This window comes from Chiloscyllium plagiosum, chromosome 48 (assembly GCF_004010195.1).
Source record: "Chiloscyllium plagiosum isolate BGI_BamShark_2017 chromosome 48, ASM401019v2, whole genome shotgun sequence".
Classification (NCBI taxonomy): Eukaryota; Metazoa; Chordata; class Chondrichthyes; order Orectolobiformes; family Hemiscylliidae; genus Chiloscyllium; species Chiloscyllium plagiosum.
The window spans coordinates 7120130-7137629 of NC_057757.1; the positions used below are offsets into that span (position 1 = coordinate 7120130).

The 17500-nt window shown below is 46.9% G+C and overlaps 1 protein-coding gene across 1 annotated transcript in view; it reads left to right on the top strand.

Annotated features, from left to right (window-relative positions):
- The first annotated feature begins 4340 nt into the window (after nt 1-4340).
- The window catches only part of LOC122544364 (claudin-15-like), a 21939-nt gene continuing 8779 nt past the window's right edge, over nt 4341-17500 (top strand). Inside the window, exons 1-2 of the mRNA XM_043683597.1 lie at nt 4341-5535; nt 17183-17347. Coding sequence (XP_043539532.1) covers nt 5322-5535; nt 17183-17347 — 379 coding nt within the window. The 5' untranslated portion in view covers nt 4341-5321. The remainder of the gene's footprint in view (nt 5536-17182; nt 17348-17500) is intronic.

The following is a 17500-nucleotide window of genomic DNA, read 5'->3' on the forward strand; positions in this document are numbered from 1 at the left end:
CCAACTCAGTTGCCCTGTACCTGCTTTTGCCCCATAGTCTTTTGCCACATCTTGGGGTCACCACAGTCAGGGGTAGTCAGGGTGGTCGGTTCTGACCAGCCTGACTCATTGGGACCACTTCAGAGAGTAGTTAAGATTCAAACATATTGCTTTGTGCCTGGAGTCACATGTAGACCAGACCAGCTCCAACTGCAAGCTGTGGAGGGGTTTTCTGCCCTGGCTGCATGCCTCTCGTTGTGTGGTTAATTCAGTGCCTGGGGGTGTGGGCATGTGGCATACCTTGGCACACCTTTAGTGTTCAGACTATAAGAGACCATAAGACATCGGAGCAGAAATTAGGCCATTCAGCCTATCGAGTCTGCCCAGCCATTCAATCATGGCCGATACATTTCTCAAACCCTGTTCTCCTGCTTCCTCTCCTTGATAATCAAAAACCTATCCATCTCTGTCTTAAATAAGACTGACCTCCATAAATCCACTGTTTTGTGACCAATGGGCACCACAGGGGCTAACATAGATGATTTTCTCCAGGAATGACAGAAGAATTTAAACTGTGAGTTTCCTTTGAGGCTTTGATTCTTGTCGCAGTCCCTCTTTACCTTCTGATGCCTGTTCACTCACTGATCTTAAACCACAATTAAACTCCCAGCCCTCTCCTTGTTTCCCAGCACCTATGAAACTCCAATTTATGGTTCTGGTAATCTTATTTTTGTGAACTCTGAGACAATTACATCTGAGATCATATAAGCGACCTCTGATTTGAGAATCAATCAGATCCTCACAGAGTGACCCAAAATCGGAAGAAATTGCAAAATGTGCATCTGATCCCACCGCTGAGGATCATGTAACTGAACATGGGGTCGAGGTTATAGCTCAGAGATTGAAGCTACCCAGCCAGCTAATATCCAGCTTGTTGCTCTCCCAGTTTTCCTGCAAGCAGGGAGCAGCTTCCTAAGGCTGTTGCTGCATCTCAAACACAGTCATTGAGTGATGCAGCACCAGGAGACTCCGCAGTGAAGGGAAAGACAGAAACCCGCTGAAAACGAGTCATGCCAAAGTACAGCGAAAAGCTGTGTTTGCGAGCAATAAGGTAACATTCGGTAATAAAGAGTTTTCTTAGGCAGCAGTGGGGGAATGCTTGTCTAAAATCGGTTCTTTATGATTTTCTTGGAGGCTTAAAGGTGGCTACCAGCTCATAGCCCACCACCAGCTCAAGGCTCACCACCAGCTCATAGCTCACCACCAGCTCAAGGCTCACCACCAGCTCATAGCCCACCACCAGCTCATAGCCCACCACCAGCTCAAAGCTCACCACCAGCTCATTGCTCACCACCAGCTCATAGCCCACCACCAGCTCAAAGTTCACCACCAGCTCATAGCTCACCACCAGCTCAAGGCTCACCACCAGCTCATAGCCCACCGCCAGCTCATAGCCCACCGCCAGCTCATAGCCCACCACCAGCTCACAGCCCACTGCCAGCTCATTGCTCATCACCAGCTCATAGCCCACCACCAGCTCACAGCTCACCACCAGCTCATAGCCCACCACCAGCTCATAGCCCAACACCAGCTCACAGACCACCACCAGCTCATAGCCCACCACCAGCTCATAGCCCACCACCAGCTCACAGACCACCACCAGCTCATAGCCCGCCACCAGCTCACAGCCCACCACCAGCTCACAGCCCACTACCAGCACATAGCCCACCACCAGCTCATAGGCCACACCAGCTCACAGCCCATCATCAGCTCACAGCCCACCACCAGCTCATAGCCCACCACCAACTCATAGCCCAGCACCAGCTCACAACCCACCACCAGCTCATAGCCCACCACCAGCTCACAGCCCACCACCAGCTCATAGCCCAGCACCAGCTCATAGCCCACCACCAGTTTGTAGCTCACCACCAGTTCATAGCCCAACACCAGCTCATAGCCCACCACCAGCTCACAGCCCACCACCAGCTCACAGCCCACCACCAGCTCATAGCCCACCACCAGCTCATAGCCCACCACCAGCTCATAGCCCACCACCAGCTCATGGCCCACTACCAGCTCATAGCTCACCACATTTCCTGATATGGTCTTCTCTACAATCCAGTCCCAAAACAGTCCTTCCTGTTGAGACCTAGTTTACTGCATCAGGTGCTCCCAGTGTGGCCTTCTCTACATGAGGGAGACCAAATGTAAACTTAGGGAATGGCTCAACGAGCATCTCAGCCAGGCCCACAGGGACCAACCGGACCTCCCAGTCACCATTCATTTTAACGAGTCCTCCCATTCCGCTTCAAGCATGACCATCCTTGGTGTCCTCCATTGCCATAAAGAATCAAACTGCAAATTGGTGGAACAACACCTCATCTTCTGCCTGGGCAGCCTACAGCCTGGAGGACTCAACATTGAGTTCTCCAATTTCAAATAACCTCCCTTCCTATCCCCCGACTCTCTTCCCAGCTCCTCACCCTCCCTTCCACTCCTCCCAGTCACCTATCGTATTCATCCCTCCCATCGACCAACTAGGTCATACCCTCTACATGTCTTCACCTATCTCCATTTCATCACCCTCCCCCCACTTTATTTGCAGCTCCCCTTACCCCCACCCCCAGTCCTGAAGAAGGGTTACACCCAAAACATTGACTTCTCCACCTCCTGATGCTGCCTGGCTTGCTGTGTTCTTCCAGGCTCCTGCCAGTCTACCAGCTCATAGCTTGGCAACTTCAGTGAAAAATTGTCACAATGAAAAGAAAAATACCTGCATGTGTAATGTATAAGTGGAGGTTATGAATTTATGAATTTTTCCTTTCCAATGGCAGATCATAGTAAGCAAGGGCATTGATCACAGGGTGAAAAAACACTTGCACAGAGTGAGGAATACAGGTTACATTGCGAAGGATGAGATCAGCATTAACAGGATCAGCATTATTTGAATTTAAGTTTATACGTGTAGGATGGTTATAAGAAATGTTACAGTTAGATCTACTGTAGGGAATTCACAAGGAGTCTCCTGGTATTGGCGCCACTTTGTCCTTTTAGAGACAGACAGTGAGGGCGACTGAGAATTTGTGAGTGACAGACAGAAACAAAAATAAACAGGCAGACAGAGGGAGAAGGAAACAGAGGATTAGAGACATTGCAAGAAACACAGAGAGGAAAACAAAAAAAAACAGAAAAGGTGAGAGAAAGACAGAGAGCCACCCAGTAACAGAGATAGGGCAGTGAGATGCAGGGATAGGGAGACAGGCAGAGAGAAAGAGACAGAGATAGATGCAGGAAAGGAAGAAGAGAGACAGAGAGAGATGCACACAGAAACAGAAATAGAACAGAGAGATAAAGGGATAGTGAGAGAGAATGAGATGGAGATAGAAAGACAAAGATAGACAGAAAAACACAAACAAACAACAAAAAGAAGGGAGGGAGAAAGACAGACAGGTAGAAATGGACACGAGAGAGAGAGGCATACAGAAACAGAGAGATGGAGACAGAAAGACATGGGGGGACAGAAAAAAGATAGAAAGAGAAAGACAGAGAAGAAAGAAAGAGAGAGACAGAAGGATGGAGAGACAGAGAAAAAAAGCAGATCAATAGAGACAGAGAGAGGGAGACACAAAGCAAAACATAGAGAGCGGGGGACAGAGGAAAACAGATAGAGGAATAGAGACAGAAGGAGAGATGCAGTAAGGCAGAGAGGGAGTTTAAATGATGAATACAGACATACATCAAAAGGGAAATCTAAACTCGAAGAAAACAGAAAATGCTGTAAATACTCAACAGGTCTGACATGATATGTGGAGAGAGAAAAAGGTTTAATGTTTCTTATGAAAGCTGACAGAGCTGAATCTCCATCTCTCATGAATATTCCCAACACTGGTCGCATTTCCTTTGGATTCCAGTGTTTTAAGTGGGGATTGGTCCATGTCCTCTCTGATTGCCCATTGGTTGGAGAAGGGTGACTGATGGGGTCTGAAAAGGTTCATGGCAAAAGGTCATGGAGTTGAAATGTTTAATGCTGCTTCTCTGTCCACTCGGTTATCTCCAGCATGTTCAGTTTTTAGTATCACTACTGTAGTAGCAGCTGCAGACACAGCCCCGTTTGTGCACAGGGGCTTTCGACTGTTGAATACACTGATATCATGGAATGTGGAAGTTTGTTCTTTGAGGGGTGGGTATGGGAGCTAGAAGCCCCTGGAGATGTTGCAATATAACTATAAACACCTGGGTATGTGGCTTAGTGTCCTTGCTGGAAATTTTCCCAGTTTTCTTCAGTCTAATTTATTTATGGATTTGGGTTGGAACTAACCTGACGTCAATATTTATAATACTTTGCCAGGAAAGTTCACGCACAGGAAAGAGTAGATTTACTTCATCTGAGTCAGCAAACCCTGAGCCAGCAACACAGAGACCAGTCAATTAACCTGAGTCTACCAACTAATTTGAATCAATCACTTCAGTCACCTTACCTGGGTCAGCACTTGGAACCAACACTGTGACCAGTTAACTGGCCAGGAGTCAGTTAACCACAGAGTCAACTAACCTGGGTTCACGAGCTGGGGGTCAACTAACCTGGGCCAGTAATCTGCTAATCTGAATCAAAAAACTCGCTTCAGGAGTCAGCTCCATTAGATCACCACTGGGACAGTCTGTAATCCGGATCAACACATGGATAGTCTATAGTCTGGATCAGCACTGGCACATCCTGTAATCTGGATCAGCACTGGAATAGTCTATAATCCGGATCATCACATGGCTGGTCTATAATCTGGATCAGCACTGGTACAGTCTCTATTCCAAATCAGCACTGGGGCAATCTCTAATCTGGATCAGCGTGGGATAGTCTATAATCTGGGTCAGCACTTGGACAGTCTATAATCTGGAACAGCACTGGGACAGTCTGTAATCAGGAACAACACTGGGAGAGTCTATCATCTGGAACAGCATTGGGACCGTCTATAATCTAGAACAGCATTAAGACAGTTTATAATCCGGGTCAGCACTGGGACAGTCTATCATCTGAATTAGCACTGGCACAGTCTATAATTCAAAACAGCTCTGGGACAATGTATAGTCTCGATCTGCACTGGGACGGTTTATAACCCAGCTCTGCACTGGGACAGTATCTAACCCAGCTGTGCACTGGGATACTGTCTAGCCGGGGTCTGCACTGGGACAGTATCTAACCCGGCTGTGCACTGGGACAGTGTCTAGCCGGGGTCTGCATTGGGACAGTATCTAACCCGGTTGTACACTGGGACAGTGTTCAGGCCGACTCCTGGCTGCAATTCCCCGCCTCCCTCGCTCTCTGAGCCGGACTCTGCTTTCCCGGGATGTCGGCGCTAGACGCTGCCGGCTTCGTGCTGGCCATGCTGGGCTGGGTGCTGATCGGAGTGTGCCTGGGGGTAGACCAGTGGAGAGTCTCCAGTCTGGACGGCAGTGTCATCACCACCTCTACCATCTACGAGAACCTGTGGAAAAGCTGTGCTAGCGACTCGACCGGAGTTTACAACTGCAGGGACTTCCTCAGCCTGTTCGGCCTCTCAGGTACATTCTAGCAGCGCCCCGAGGAGAGTGGAGGGGTGTGTGCGTGTGAGAGCAGGGAAGAGGGACAAAGCAGGGTGGCTACAGCCTTCATACTGACACTGGGTACCCCATTCTCCCTGTTTCAGCCCCTCCCATAATCCTGTAGCAATTCCAAATTAATCCCACTGCTCACATTCTCTCCATAGTCCTGTATCAATCCCTCAACTAATCTCACTCCCCAGCGCTTTCCCTATAGCCCTGTGTCAATCTGTAAACTAATCTCACTGTCCCATTCACTCCCCATTGTTCTGTATCAATCCCAAACTAGTCCGAAGACGTATGGGTTAGGTGAATTGGTCATGCTAAATTGCCCATAGTGATAGGTGCATTAGTAGGGAGTAGGTGAATGGGTTTGGGTGGGTTACTCTTCGGAGGGTCAGTGTGGACTTGTTGGGCCGAAGGTCCTGTTTCTGCACTGTAGGGAATCTAATCTAATCTAATCTATTCCTACTGTCCTGCTCTCTCCCCATGGTCATCTATCAATCCCAAACTATTCCCACTGTCCCGCGCTCTCCCCATGGTCATCTATCAATCCCAAACTATTCCCACTAACCCACTCTCTCCCCATAGCCCTGTACCAAACCTAAACTATTACCAGTGCCCGCACCTCCCTGTAATCCTGTATCAATCCCCAAACTAATCCCACTGTCCCACACTCTCTCCATAGCCCAGTACCAATCCCAATTTAATCCCACTGCCCCACACTCTCTCCATAGCCCAATATCAATACCAAACTGTTTCTACTGCCAGGCTCTTTCCCATTGCCATATTTCAATTGCAAACCAATCCCACTGCCTTGCATTTTCCCCTGTATCATTCCACTGCCCAGCTTTTTCCACAGTCCTGTATCAAATCCTCAAATTAATCTCACTGCCCCATTCTCTCCCCATAGCCCTCCATCAATTCCAAATGAACCCCACTGTACTGTCCTCTACTCATAGCCCATAGCCTTTTATCAATGCCAAACTAATACCTCTGCCCCACTGTCTCCCCAGAGTCCTATATCAATCCCCAAACTCATCTCACTGCCCTACCTTCTCCCCATATGCCTATACCAATCCCAAACTAATCCCGCTGCCTCGCATTCTCCTCATGGTCCTGTATCGATCTAAATACTAATCCCACTGTGCCACTGTGTCTCCACTTACCTGTATCAATCCTCAAACTAATTCCACTGCCAGACTCTCTCCCCAATGCCATATTTAAATCCCAAACTAATCCCACTGCCCCGTGCTGTCCCCATGGCCCTCTATCAATACCCAAACAAATCCAACTGTCCAGCTCTTTCCATAGCCCTGTATCAAATCCTCAAGCTAATCTCACTGCCCCAGTTTCTCCCCGCAGGCCTGTTCTATCCCAAACTAATCCCATGGCTGTGCACTCTCCCCACAGTCTAGTATCAATCCCCAATCTAATACCACTGCCCCACTCTCTGCATAGCCATGCATTGGAGCTCTGTATCAATCCCAAACTAATCTCACTGCCCTGCTTCCTCCCCATAGTCCTGTATCAAACCCAAACTAAGTTCACTGCCCGGCTCTCTCCCCATAGTCCAGTATCAAACCCAAACTAATTTCAGTACCTCACTCTCCCCCAGTAGCCCTGTAACAATCCCACATCAATCACACTTCATTCATCACTCTCCCTACGTATGCACCTCCCAATAGTCAGTCCTATAGCGGATTGATGAGAAAACATCTCAAATACTATGTGCCGTTATGGTCTCCTTATTTAATTAAGGATGTGTGTGCTGGAGACGGTTCAGAGGAGGTTTACTAGATTTTTACCTGGGATGAGTGGGTTGTGTAATGAGGAAAGGCTGCCCTGACTGGGCCTGTACCCACTGACATTTGAAAGAGCGAGGGGTAACTTGATCGAAGTGTACAAAATGCTGAATGACCTTGACAAGGTGAATGAGCAAAGGGCTGTCTCTCCTTTTAGGTATGTCCAACATAAGGAGGCATTGCTTTGAAATGAAGGGTCACCCATTTCGGACACAGAGTGAAGGGAAACATTCTCTCTCCAATGGTTGTGTGACTTTGGAATTCCTAACATGCAGGGATGGTGGAGTCATTGAATATTTTGAAGGGTGGGTTCTGGTTGGGAAGGAGACGCAGTGGTTTTTGGTGGTAAATGGGAATGCAGAATACTGACAATTAAACAATGATCTTATAAAATGGTGGAGCAGGCTTGAGGGGCCAACTAACTAAAAATCCCATTGCCTCACTTTCTCTCCACCGTCCTGTATCAATCCCAAACTAATCATACTGCCCCGCTCTCTCCCCATACCCTGTATCAATCCCCAAACTAATCCCACTGCCCTGTGCTCTCCCATTGTCCAGTATGAAACCCAAACTAATGCCAATGTCCCATTCTCTTCCCATAGCCCTGTATCAATCCTAAAATGATTCCCACTTCCCCCTCTCTTCCCATAGCACTGTATAAATCCTTAAACTAATCCCACTGTCCTGCTTATTCCTCATAGCCCTGTATCAACCCCAAATGAATCCCACTGCCCCATTCTGTCCCTATAGCCCTCTATCAATTCCAAACTAATCCCACTGTCCTATGGTCTCCCCATAGACCTGTATCAATCTGCAAACTAATCCCACTGCCCTGCTCTCTCCCCATATCAATCTAAAAACTAATCCTACTGCTCTGCTCTCTCCCCATAGCCCTGTATCAATCCGCAAACTGATCCCACTGCCCCAGTCTCTGCCAAAGGACTAGACATGGCAAATACTGGAATGATGCTGCTGATAACCATGGAATCTAAAACCAGGGATCACAGATGATGATATGGGGTGGGATGAAGAGAAATGTCTTTAACCAGCGAATGGGGAGCCTGTGGAATTCTTTGCCACAGAAAGCAGTTGAGACCAAAACATTGTGTGATATCAGGAAGACGTTCCATATTGCATTTAGGGTGAAAGGCATCAAAGGATAGAGGAGGAAAGCAGGAACAGGTTATTGATCTGCCATATTGAATGGTGGAGCAGACTCAAGGGCTACATGGCCTCTCCTACTCCTGTTTTCTTTCATGTTCCTCTAATTCCGGTCTCTTGCGTATCCCCAGTTTTAATTGTTCCACCTTTGGCTTCAGTTACCTAAATTCCCTCAAATCCCGAGCTTTGGAATCCTCACCTGACATCGTTAAAACTACCCTCCCACCCACCCACAACTCCATCCTACCTCCTTCAAGCCCATCTCCATCACCGGGACTCTGACAGCCTGCTCCAACATCTGCTGCTGTGACTCAGTGTCACACTTGTGCTCCCTTGAAGCCCCTTTCAGTAGGCGCTTTACAAATGCAGTGTTATCAATCAGCACATACTCGTACTCAAGAAAAATAACAGAATGCTGGCCTTTCCGTCTAAGAGGACTGCAGTGTAGGAATTCAAAAGTTATACTGCAACTATACAAAACCCTGGTCAGACCTCACTTTGGAGTACCGTGAGCAGATCTGAACTCCACACCTTAGGAAGGGTATATTGGCTTTAGAACAGGCACAGTGTCAGTTTACAAGAATAATACCTGGACTTCAGGGGTTAAGTTATGAGCAAAGATTATGCACATTAGGCCTGTTTTCTCTAGAATTTAGACTGTTAGGAAGTAATCTGGTCAAATCTTCAAGATAATAACAGGAAAAGACAGAATAGATAAACTATTTCCATTGGTTGGAGAGTTTAGAACTGGGGCATTGTCTAAGCATTGGGGCCAGGTCATTCAGGTGAGATATTAGGAAGCGCTCTGACACACAAAGGCTGCAAGAAGTTTGAAATCTTCTCCCTCAAATGACAGTGGATACTGCGTTAGTTGTTAATCTTAAACCTGAAATAGACTTTTTTTTATTAAGCAAAGGAGTGAAGGGATATGGGCCAAAGGCGTAAAGGCCACAGATTGGCCAGGATCTCATTGAATGGGGGAACAGACAAGAGGGGCTGAATGGCCCATTCCAATGTTCAGACAAATTCAGAAAAGGAGGAATCCATTTGACCCTTAAACAGTGCTGCGCCATTCAGCAGCTGACCCGATTGTGCTACCTTCCTGCATAGTCCTCTCCATTCCCTGTAAACCTTTCGTATACTCTGTCACCCACATCTGCTCACTGCTGCCAGCACCAATCGGCCCCCGAATTCCAGAGGCTGTTTTGGGCATTGTGAGGGACCCTGGGGAAGTGGGACCACTCAATGCAGCCGGCAGTCCTTTGGTATCTCTGGGACTATTATCCTCTGAGGCAAAGCGCTGTCAGTACAAAGGTGTGTCCCCAAATGATATGAAGTTAAGAAAGGACACAAGTCCGGCCCTGGGAGTGTTTGATGGGGGACAGTGTAGAAAGAGCTTTACTCTGTATCTAACCCCGTGCTGTACCTGTCCTGGGAGTGTTCGATGGGGGAATAGTGTAGAGAGAGCTTTACTCTGTATCTAACTCCGTCCTGTCCCCGACCTGGAAGTGTTTGATAGGGGACAGTGCAGAGAGAGCTTTACTTTGTATCTAACCCCATGCTGACCCTGTCCTGGGAGTGTTTGATGGGGGACACGTGGAGGGAACTTTACTCTGTACCTAGCCCCTTGCTTTCCCTTACCTGGGAATGCTTTGTGGGACAATTGATGGATACCCTATTGTACGCCTCCCTAAAATCTCTGATCTCACCCCTTCCTGTTTCACTCTCCTTCCTGTCACCATAGCCTGGGAGACAGTGTCTTGACATTACCCCTATGACTTGTCTAGTGAACAGGCCAAACCCAATATTTCAATGGAGTCAGGACAGTGTTGTCCTGAGAGTGCTCTGCATTGATCTTAGATATCAGGGGGCTCAGTTCAACAGGACACCTGATGTTGATTGCTACCTTATTCCGCCCCCAATACCCCGGGCACCCATGTTGAAAACCGTATTAAAGAAACACTGAGGACTACAAAGGTACAGAATCTACTCTTTTTGGATCAAGTGTTGCTGGGTGATCTGGAGAGTTGTTAATATGCATTCAGATGAAGCCTTTAAAGACCTTTGACGTGAATGGCTTTTGAAACAAGGATAGAAGACAGATGAGAAACATTGTCCTGCTGCCGAGCAACATGAGAACGAAGGGTGAGGCCCTCAACCCCATTCAACCCCTCAAGCCTGTTCTGTCCATTCAACGAGATGAGGACTGACCTGTGGCACTACTCCATGAAACAGGGAGAGACAATTGGCCTGTTAGAAAGAGAGAACTTCTCAGTAGCTCATTGAGTACGGCAAGTTTCGTTCAGAGAGGGGTGCAGGTGAACTGGATACAATCAAAGACCTGTAACATCAGCAGCATAGTTTGGCAGTCTCCCTAACAGTCGGGGCAGAAGAAAAGTCCCGAATGCTTTATATGTTAGTGACAGAAAGGTTCCGTCAGCAGAAGGTGATAGAAGGTAACATGGAGTGTTTGCACAAGAGACAAAAAGAGCTCAGCATGGCCACACCCATTGGGACAGTCCGTTCTGCTATAACGTGACAATTGTGTTCCTTGTGCTGTAGACGATCGCTAACCGAAAATCGCTCTGTCCGTTCAGCAAAAAGTTTGTGTTATCCAAACAACGTCCACAGTTCGTCAATCGCGTTATAGCCAATCCGTGCTGACAAAACCCACGTTATAGCAGAACGCCCTGTATGGTCGTTTAAGGTGGAGGGAGGTGACCGTTCACTTGAGGTTTGAGTGTCTCTAAGTTGGTTGTTGAGGGTAAAAAAGGTTGTATCTTTTTCTCTCTTATTTGTAACGAGACCGTTTCAGATGGCTTTTGCAAAAGAGTTTTTTCTTTTTTGCATTCTTTTGTTAATAAATAAAATTTTAATAAAATAAATAATGACGTTCTTTTGTTAAACGCACACTGACAGTCTCCTTGAAATATGATCAGTGACTGTGAACAATTTAAAACAAAACTTCAACTTTTGGTCCATCAAACCAAGTTTCGATCTGGGGTTTAACTTGCCCAGCTTTACCATCAGCTGGGATCAGGGCAGTAAAGCCCTGGCAGAACCTCATCTGAGCCCATGAGTGATTTGGTTCTTATTGCTTGGGTGTTGTTTGATCGCATTGTCAAGGATCTCATTCAATCCAGGGACGGATATGATGGGGACATTGTCTGTAAGGTGTGATTCGGTGAGTATGGTCGGACAGTCTGCGGGACAGCTCTCCTAAATCTGGCTCAAGTCCTTAGATGTCAATTCAGGGGAATGTGACAAACTGAGAGAGAGAGAGAGCTGTTTTGCTGTTGCTGTATGCAAGATAGAAGACAACAATGTTTCAAACCTCCTTCAACTGCACCCATAACCTCTATATCCAGATGGACAAGGATATATGGGGACATCACTTCCTATAAGTTCCCCTCTGAGCCACTCGCCATCCTGACGTAGAATATATTTGCCATTCCTTCAGTGTGGCCAGGTGAAAACCCCTGGAATTCCCTCCCCACCAGCACTATACTGAACGGACTGCAGCAGGTCAAGAAGGCATGTCTCTTATTAGAATTCAGCAATAGGGCGCTCAGATCGGAAGATTTGAGTCGAACAATGTGTTCTTCTCGATGATCGACTATGGGATGGATCACCACTCAGATCACAGTCCGTGTTTTATCAGCCCTACTGCGAACTGTAATAAGGCTTAATGCGTGAACTTTGAAGCTGGGTTGAGATAACAGCGAGATTAGATTACAGAACCTTGAGACAACTTTCCGATACGAACCCAATGTCCAGGTTGAGTGTGTTCTGTGTTTCGGCATTTACTATCTTTTTTACATCCGCTCAACAACTCACCTCTTTACACAGCATGAAAAGCCCTCCATCGCAGAGTGAACTCTGTTGCTGTGAGGGAATTTAAATGTTCCTGAGCTGGTTATAACCCAATATGAGACAGCAACGATTCCAATCTGGATTAACAATTCACCCCTACAGAACTTCTCTGCTTCGTCACACCAGTCCTTCATTACTCCAAGTCTGCTTTTCATGCATGCATGTATTGTCCAGCATTCCCAATATTCTAAATAGGAGATGGAGTTTGATTTGGATAAATGCAAGATATTGCATTTTGGTAAAATAAACAATGGCAGGACTTCTACAATTAAAAGCAAGGTCTTGAGTGGTGTTATAGAACAGAGGGACCTAGGGGCTCAGCTACATAATTTTTGAACTTTGTGTCGACAGGGTGGTTAAGAAGGCGTTTAGCATGCTTGCTTTCATTGCTCAGACCTTTGGGTATAGGAGTTGGGACATCATATTGAGGTTGTACAGGACGCTAATGAGGCCACTCCCGGAGTACAGTGTCAAGTTCTGGTCTCCCTGTTATAAGAACGATATCATCAAGAGGGTTTAGAAAAGATTTACCAGGGTGTTGCCTTGAATGGACGGTTTGAGTTATAAGGAGAGGCTGGGTCTTTTTCTCACTGGAGCGTAGGAGATTGATGGGTGACATTCTCGAGATTTATAACATCATGAGGGGTGTAGGTAAGGTGAATGGTAGCTGTTTTTTCCCTACGATGGGGGATTTCAAAACTAGGGGGCATATTTTTAAGATGAGAGGAAAAAGATTTAAAAAGAACATGAGGGGCAACTTTTTTACACAGAAAGTGGTTTGCATGTGGAATGAACTTCCAGAGGAAGTGGGGGATGCAGATACAGTTACAAGGTAAAAAAAGACATTTGGTTAATTACTTGTATAAGAAACGTTTGGAGGGATATGGGCCAAGTGCAGGCAGGTGGGACTAATTTAGTTTGGGATTATGGTCGGCGTGGACTGAAGGGATTGTTTCTGTGCTGTATGACTCTATGACTCTATAAACTAGTATTTAAATTGCTAATTTCCTCTGTAATTACTCACTATATAATACAATACTATACTAATGTACCTCCTGGCTTTTCCACATCCATGCACTCACTGTGAGCGTACATCTTCTGGCTAATTCAATAATGACACAGTTTAAGCCACACTGTTAAACTGAGAGCTTGTAACATGGTGGCAGGGACTGAGATTGAATGTTGAACATTGAATTGGGCCAGATGGCTTACTCCTACTCCTACTCCTTATGGTGATGTGCAGCAGGTTCCATATCAAATTAAAGTTGACTGTCACACAACTAATCACTGATATGAGCATCAAACTATCCTGCGTTGTCATAAAATCTGATCCTATCATGTAATAAAGCTCTTTACTTCTGTATAGAGTATCACAGCATGCTATAATGTTCAAGTGTAAAAAACGTAAGAAATGGGAATAGGTCATTCAGCCCATTGAGTCTGTCCTCCCATTCCACACGACCATGGTGATCTTTGGTTTCAATGTCACGTCCCACCCGCTCTGTATATTCCCAAACATCTCTCAGTGTCAACCCTGTCAAACTCCTTAAGAACCTTGTAGTTCTCAATGAGATCACCTTGCGTTTTTCCAAACTCCAAAGGGACAGTGCGGTGGCTCAGCTGTTAGCAACACTGCCTCACAGCACCGAGGTCCTGGGTTCAATCCCAGCCTCGGGTGACTGTGTGTTCTTCCCCATGTCACAGTGCCTAGAGTGGGGAAGTAACACTGAAGATTGTGTCCTTTAAACGCAGACAGCAGGAACCACATTTCTGTAAGTCTGCTTGGTTTGTCCATATGTCCCACTAATGCTGAGTGACCCTCAGAGCCTGGCTTGTTTAGGTCAGCAATTCAAGTACTAGGTTGGTAGGGACTTGATACCTGTGATTGGGTACTGGGTATCTGCAATGCTTTGGTTGGGGCACTAGGTATCTGGTGATTTTTTTTACATTCACTGGTGGGATGTGGGCATTGCTGGCTGGGCCCAGCATTTATTGCCCATCCCTAGGTCCTCCTTGAGAAGGTGGGGGTGAGCTGCTTTCTTGAACTGCTGCAGTCTGCCTACAGTGCCATTAGGGAAGGAATTCAAGGATTTTGACCCAGTGACACTGAAGGAACGGTGATATATTTCGAAGTCAGGTTGGGCAGTAGCTCAGAGGGGAGCTTGCAGGGGGTGGTATTCCCATGTATCTGCTGCCCTTGTCCTTCTAGATGGAAGTGGTCGTGGGTTTGGAAGCTGCTATCTGAGGATCTTTGGTGAATTCCTTCAGTGAATCTTTAGATGGTACACACTGAGCATCAGTGGTGGAGGGAGTGGATAATTATAAATGTGGTGCAAATCAAGCAGAGCCTGCTTTGCCCTGGATGGTGTTACGTTTCTTGAGCATTGGAGCTGCCCCCATCCAGGCAAGTGGTGAGCATTGAACCTGCCTTGTGCCTTGTAGATGGTGGACAGGCTTTGAGGAGTCAGAAGGTGAGTTACTCGTCAGTGTTCCTAGCCTCTGACCTGCTCTTGTAGCCACTGCATTTATATGACCTGGGCAATTTTCCACATTGTTGGGCAGATGCCACTGTTTAAACTGTATTGGAAGAGCTTGGCTAAGGAAGCAGCAAGTTCTGGAGCCCAAGTCTTCGGGACTATTGCTAGAATGTTGTCAGGACCCATAGCCTTTGCAATATCCAGCGCCTCCAAAATTTTCTTGAGTTGAATGGCTGAAGACTGGTATCTGTAATGCTGGGGGGCACTGAACGATGCTTCAGCTTTACCTTTTGCACTGATGTGCTGGGCTCTTCCATCATTGAGGATGTCGATATTTGTGGAGCCTCCTCCTCTAGTGAGCTGTTTAATTGTCCAGCACCATTCACGATTGGATGTGGAAGGACTGCAGAGCTTAGATTGATCTGTTGGTTATGGATTCCTTAGCTCTGTCTATCACTTGCTTCTTATGCTGTTTTGGCAAGTAATCCTGTTTGGTGGCTTCACCAGGTTGACACCTCATCTTCAGATATGTCTGGTACTGCTCCTGGCTGCACCCTCCTGCACTCTCCATTGAACCAAGGTTGATCCCCTGGCTTGATGGTAATGGTTGAGTGGGGGATATGCCAGGCCATGAGTTTGCAAATTGTGTTGGAGTACAGTTCTGCTGCTGTTGATGTCCCACAGGGATGCCCAGTCTTGAGCTGCTAGATCAGTTCAAAGTCTGTCCCAATTAGCTTGGTGATACTGCCACACAACATGATGGAGGGTATTCTCAATGTGAAGGTGGGACTTGGTCTCCACAAGGACTGTGTAGTGGTCACTTTGACCGATACTGTCATGGACAGATGTTTCTGCAACCGACAGATTGGTAAGGATGAGGTCAAGTATGTTTTTTCCTCTTGTTCATTCCCTGCCCACCTGCCACAGACCCAGTCTCGCAGTGATGTCCTTTAGGACCTGACCAGCTTGGTCTGTGATACTGCTGCCGAGCCACTCTTGGTGTTGGACATTGAAATCCTCCATCCCCTGAGTACATTCTGTGCCCTTTTCATCCTCAGTGCATCCTCCTAGTATTGTTGGACATGGAAGAGTACTGATTCATCAGCCAAAGGAAGATGGTACATGGTAACGAACAGGAGGTTTCCTTGCCCATGTTCAACCTGAGGCCATGAGACCATGGGGTCTGGAGTCAATGTTGAGGATTCCCAAGCAATTCCCTCCTGACTGTATCCCACTGTGCCACCATCTCTGCTGGGTCTGTCCTGCCAACAAGACAGGATATATCCAGAGGTGGTGTGGTGGTGTCTGGGACATTGACTGTAAGGTATGATTCCGTGAATATGACTATATCAGGCTGTTGCTTGACAAGTCTGTGAGACACTCTCCCAATATTGGCACTAGCCCCCACCTGTTAGCAAGGAGGACATTATGGGATCGACAGGGCTGTTTCTGCCGTTATTTTTTCCGGCGCCTAGGTCAGTGCGAGGTCGTCTGACCAGTTTCATTTCTTTGCTGAACATTTGGGTGATTGATACAACTGAGTGGCTTGCTAGGCCATTTCAGAGAGCCGTTAATTGTCAACCACATTGGGCTGTGGGTCTGGAGTCATATGTAGGCCAGACCAGGTAAAGGATGGCAGTTTCTTTCCCTAAAGGACTTTAGTGAACTGGATGTGTTTTTCCTGACAATCAATTTATTGAATTAATAATTCCAAATATTTGTTTTTGAATTCAAATTCCACAATCTGCCATGGTGGGATTTGAACCTGGGTCGCCAGAATATTAGATGAATTTCTGGATTAATCGTCTTTAGGGTGACATGGGTTAGCACTGCTGCCTCATGGCACCAGGGACACGTGTTTGATTCCAGCCTCGGGTGACTGTCTGTGTGGAGTTTGCACATTCTCCTTGTGTCTTTGTGGGTTTCCTCCAGGTGCTCCAGTTTCCTCCCACGATCCATAGATGTGCAGGTTAGGGTGGACGGGCTATGCTAAATTACCCATAGGGTTGTGCAGGCTCGGTGGGTAAACCTTGTGAAAATGCAGGATAGGGTTATGGGGCCTGGATGGGAGGGTCAGTGTGGACCAGTTGGGCCAAATGGTCTCTTTCCACACTGTAGGGATTCTATGATCTAGTGATAATGCCACTAGACCATTGCCTCCCCATAACTGATTGGACACTGGTATCTGTTTGACTGCATGGTGGGTATCGATGTGGTGATTTGACTAGTTGACTGGATGTTGGGATTGGCTTGTTTCCATATTCTATTGCAGTGTGATGAATTGACCACCCAACCTCTGTCTCCTGTTTTTAGATTATATCCGTGCTTCCCAGGCCTTGATGATCATTTCCATCTTGTTGGGATTTTTTGCTGGAATTACCAGTTTGTTTGGACTGAAATGCACACTACTGGGTAACACGGAACCCACTGTGAAGGCAAAGGTGGCTACTGCTGGAGGGGTCCTGTTTATTATAGCCGGTGAGTGGGTGGGGAGCTGAGTCCCAGTGCACTGTGTAAGGGGGAGTGGGAAGGTGTGTATGTGTGTGTCTGTGTATGTGTGTCTACATGTGTCTGTAAGTGTGTGTGAGTTTGTGTGTGTGGTCAGTTGGGGTAGGAGCTGGATGGTAGGGG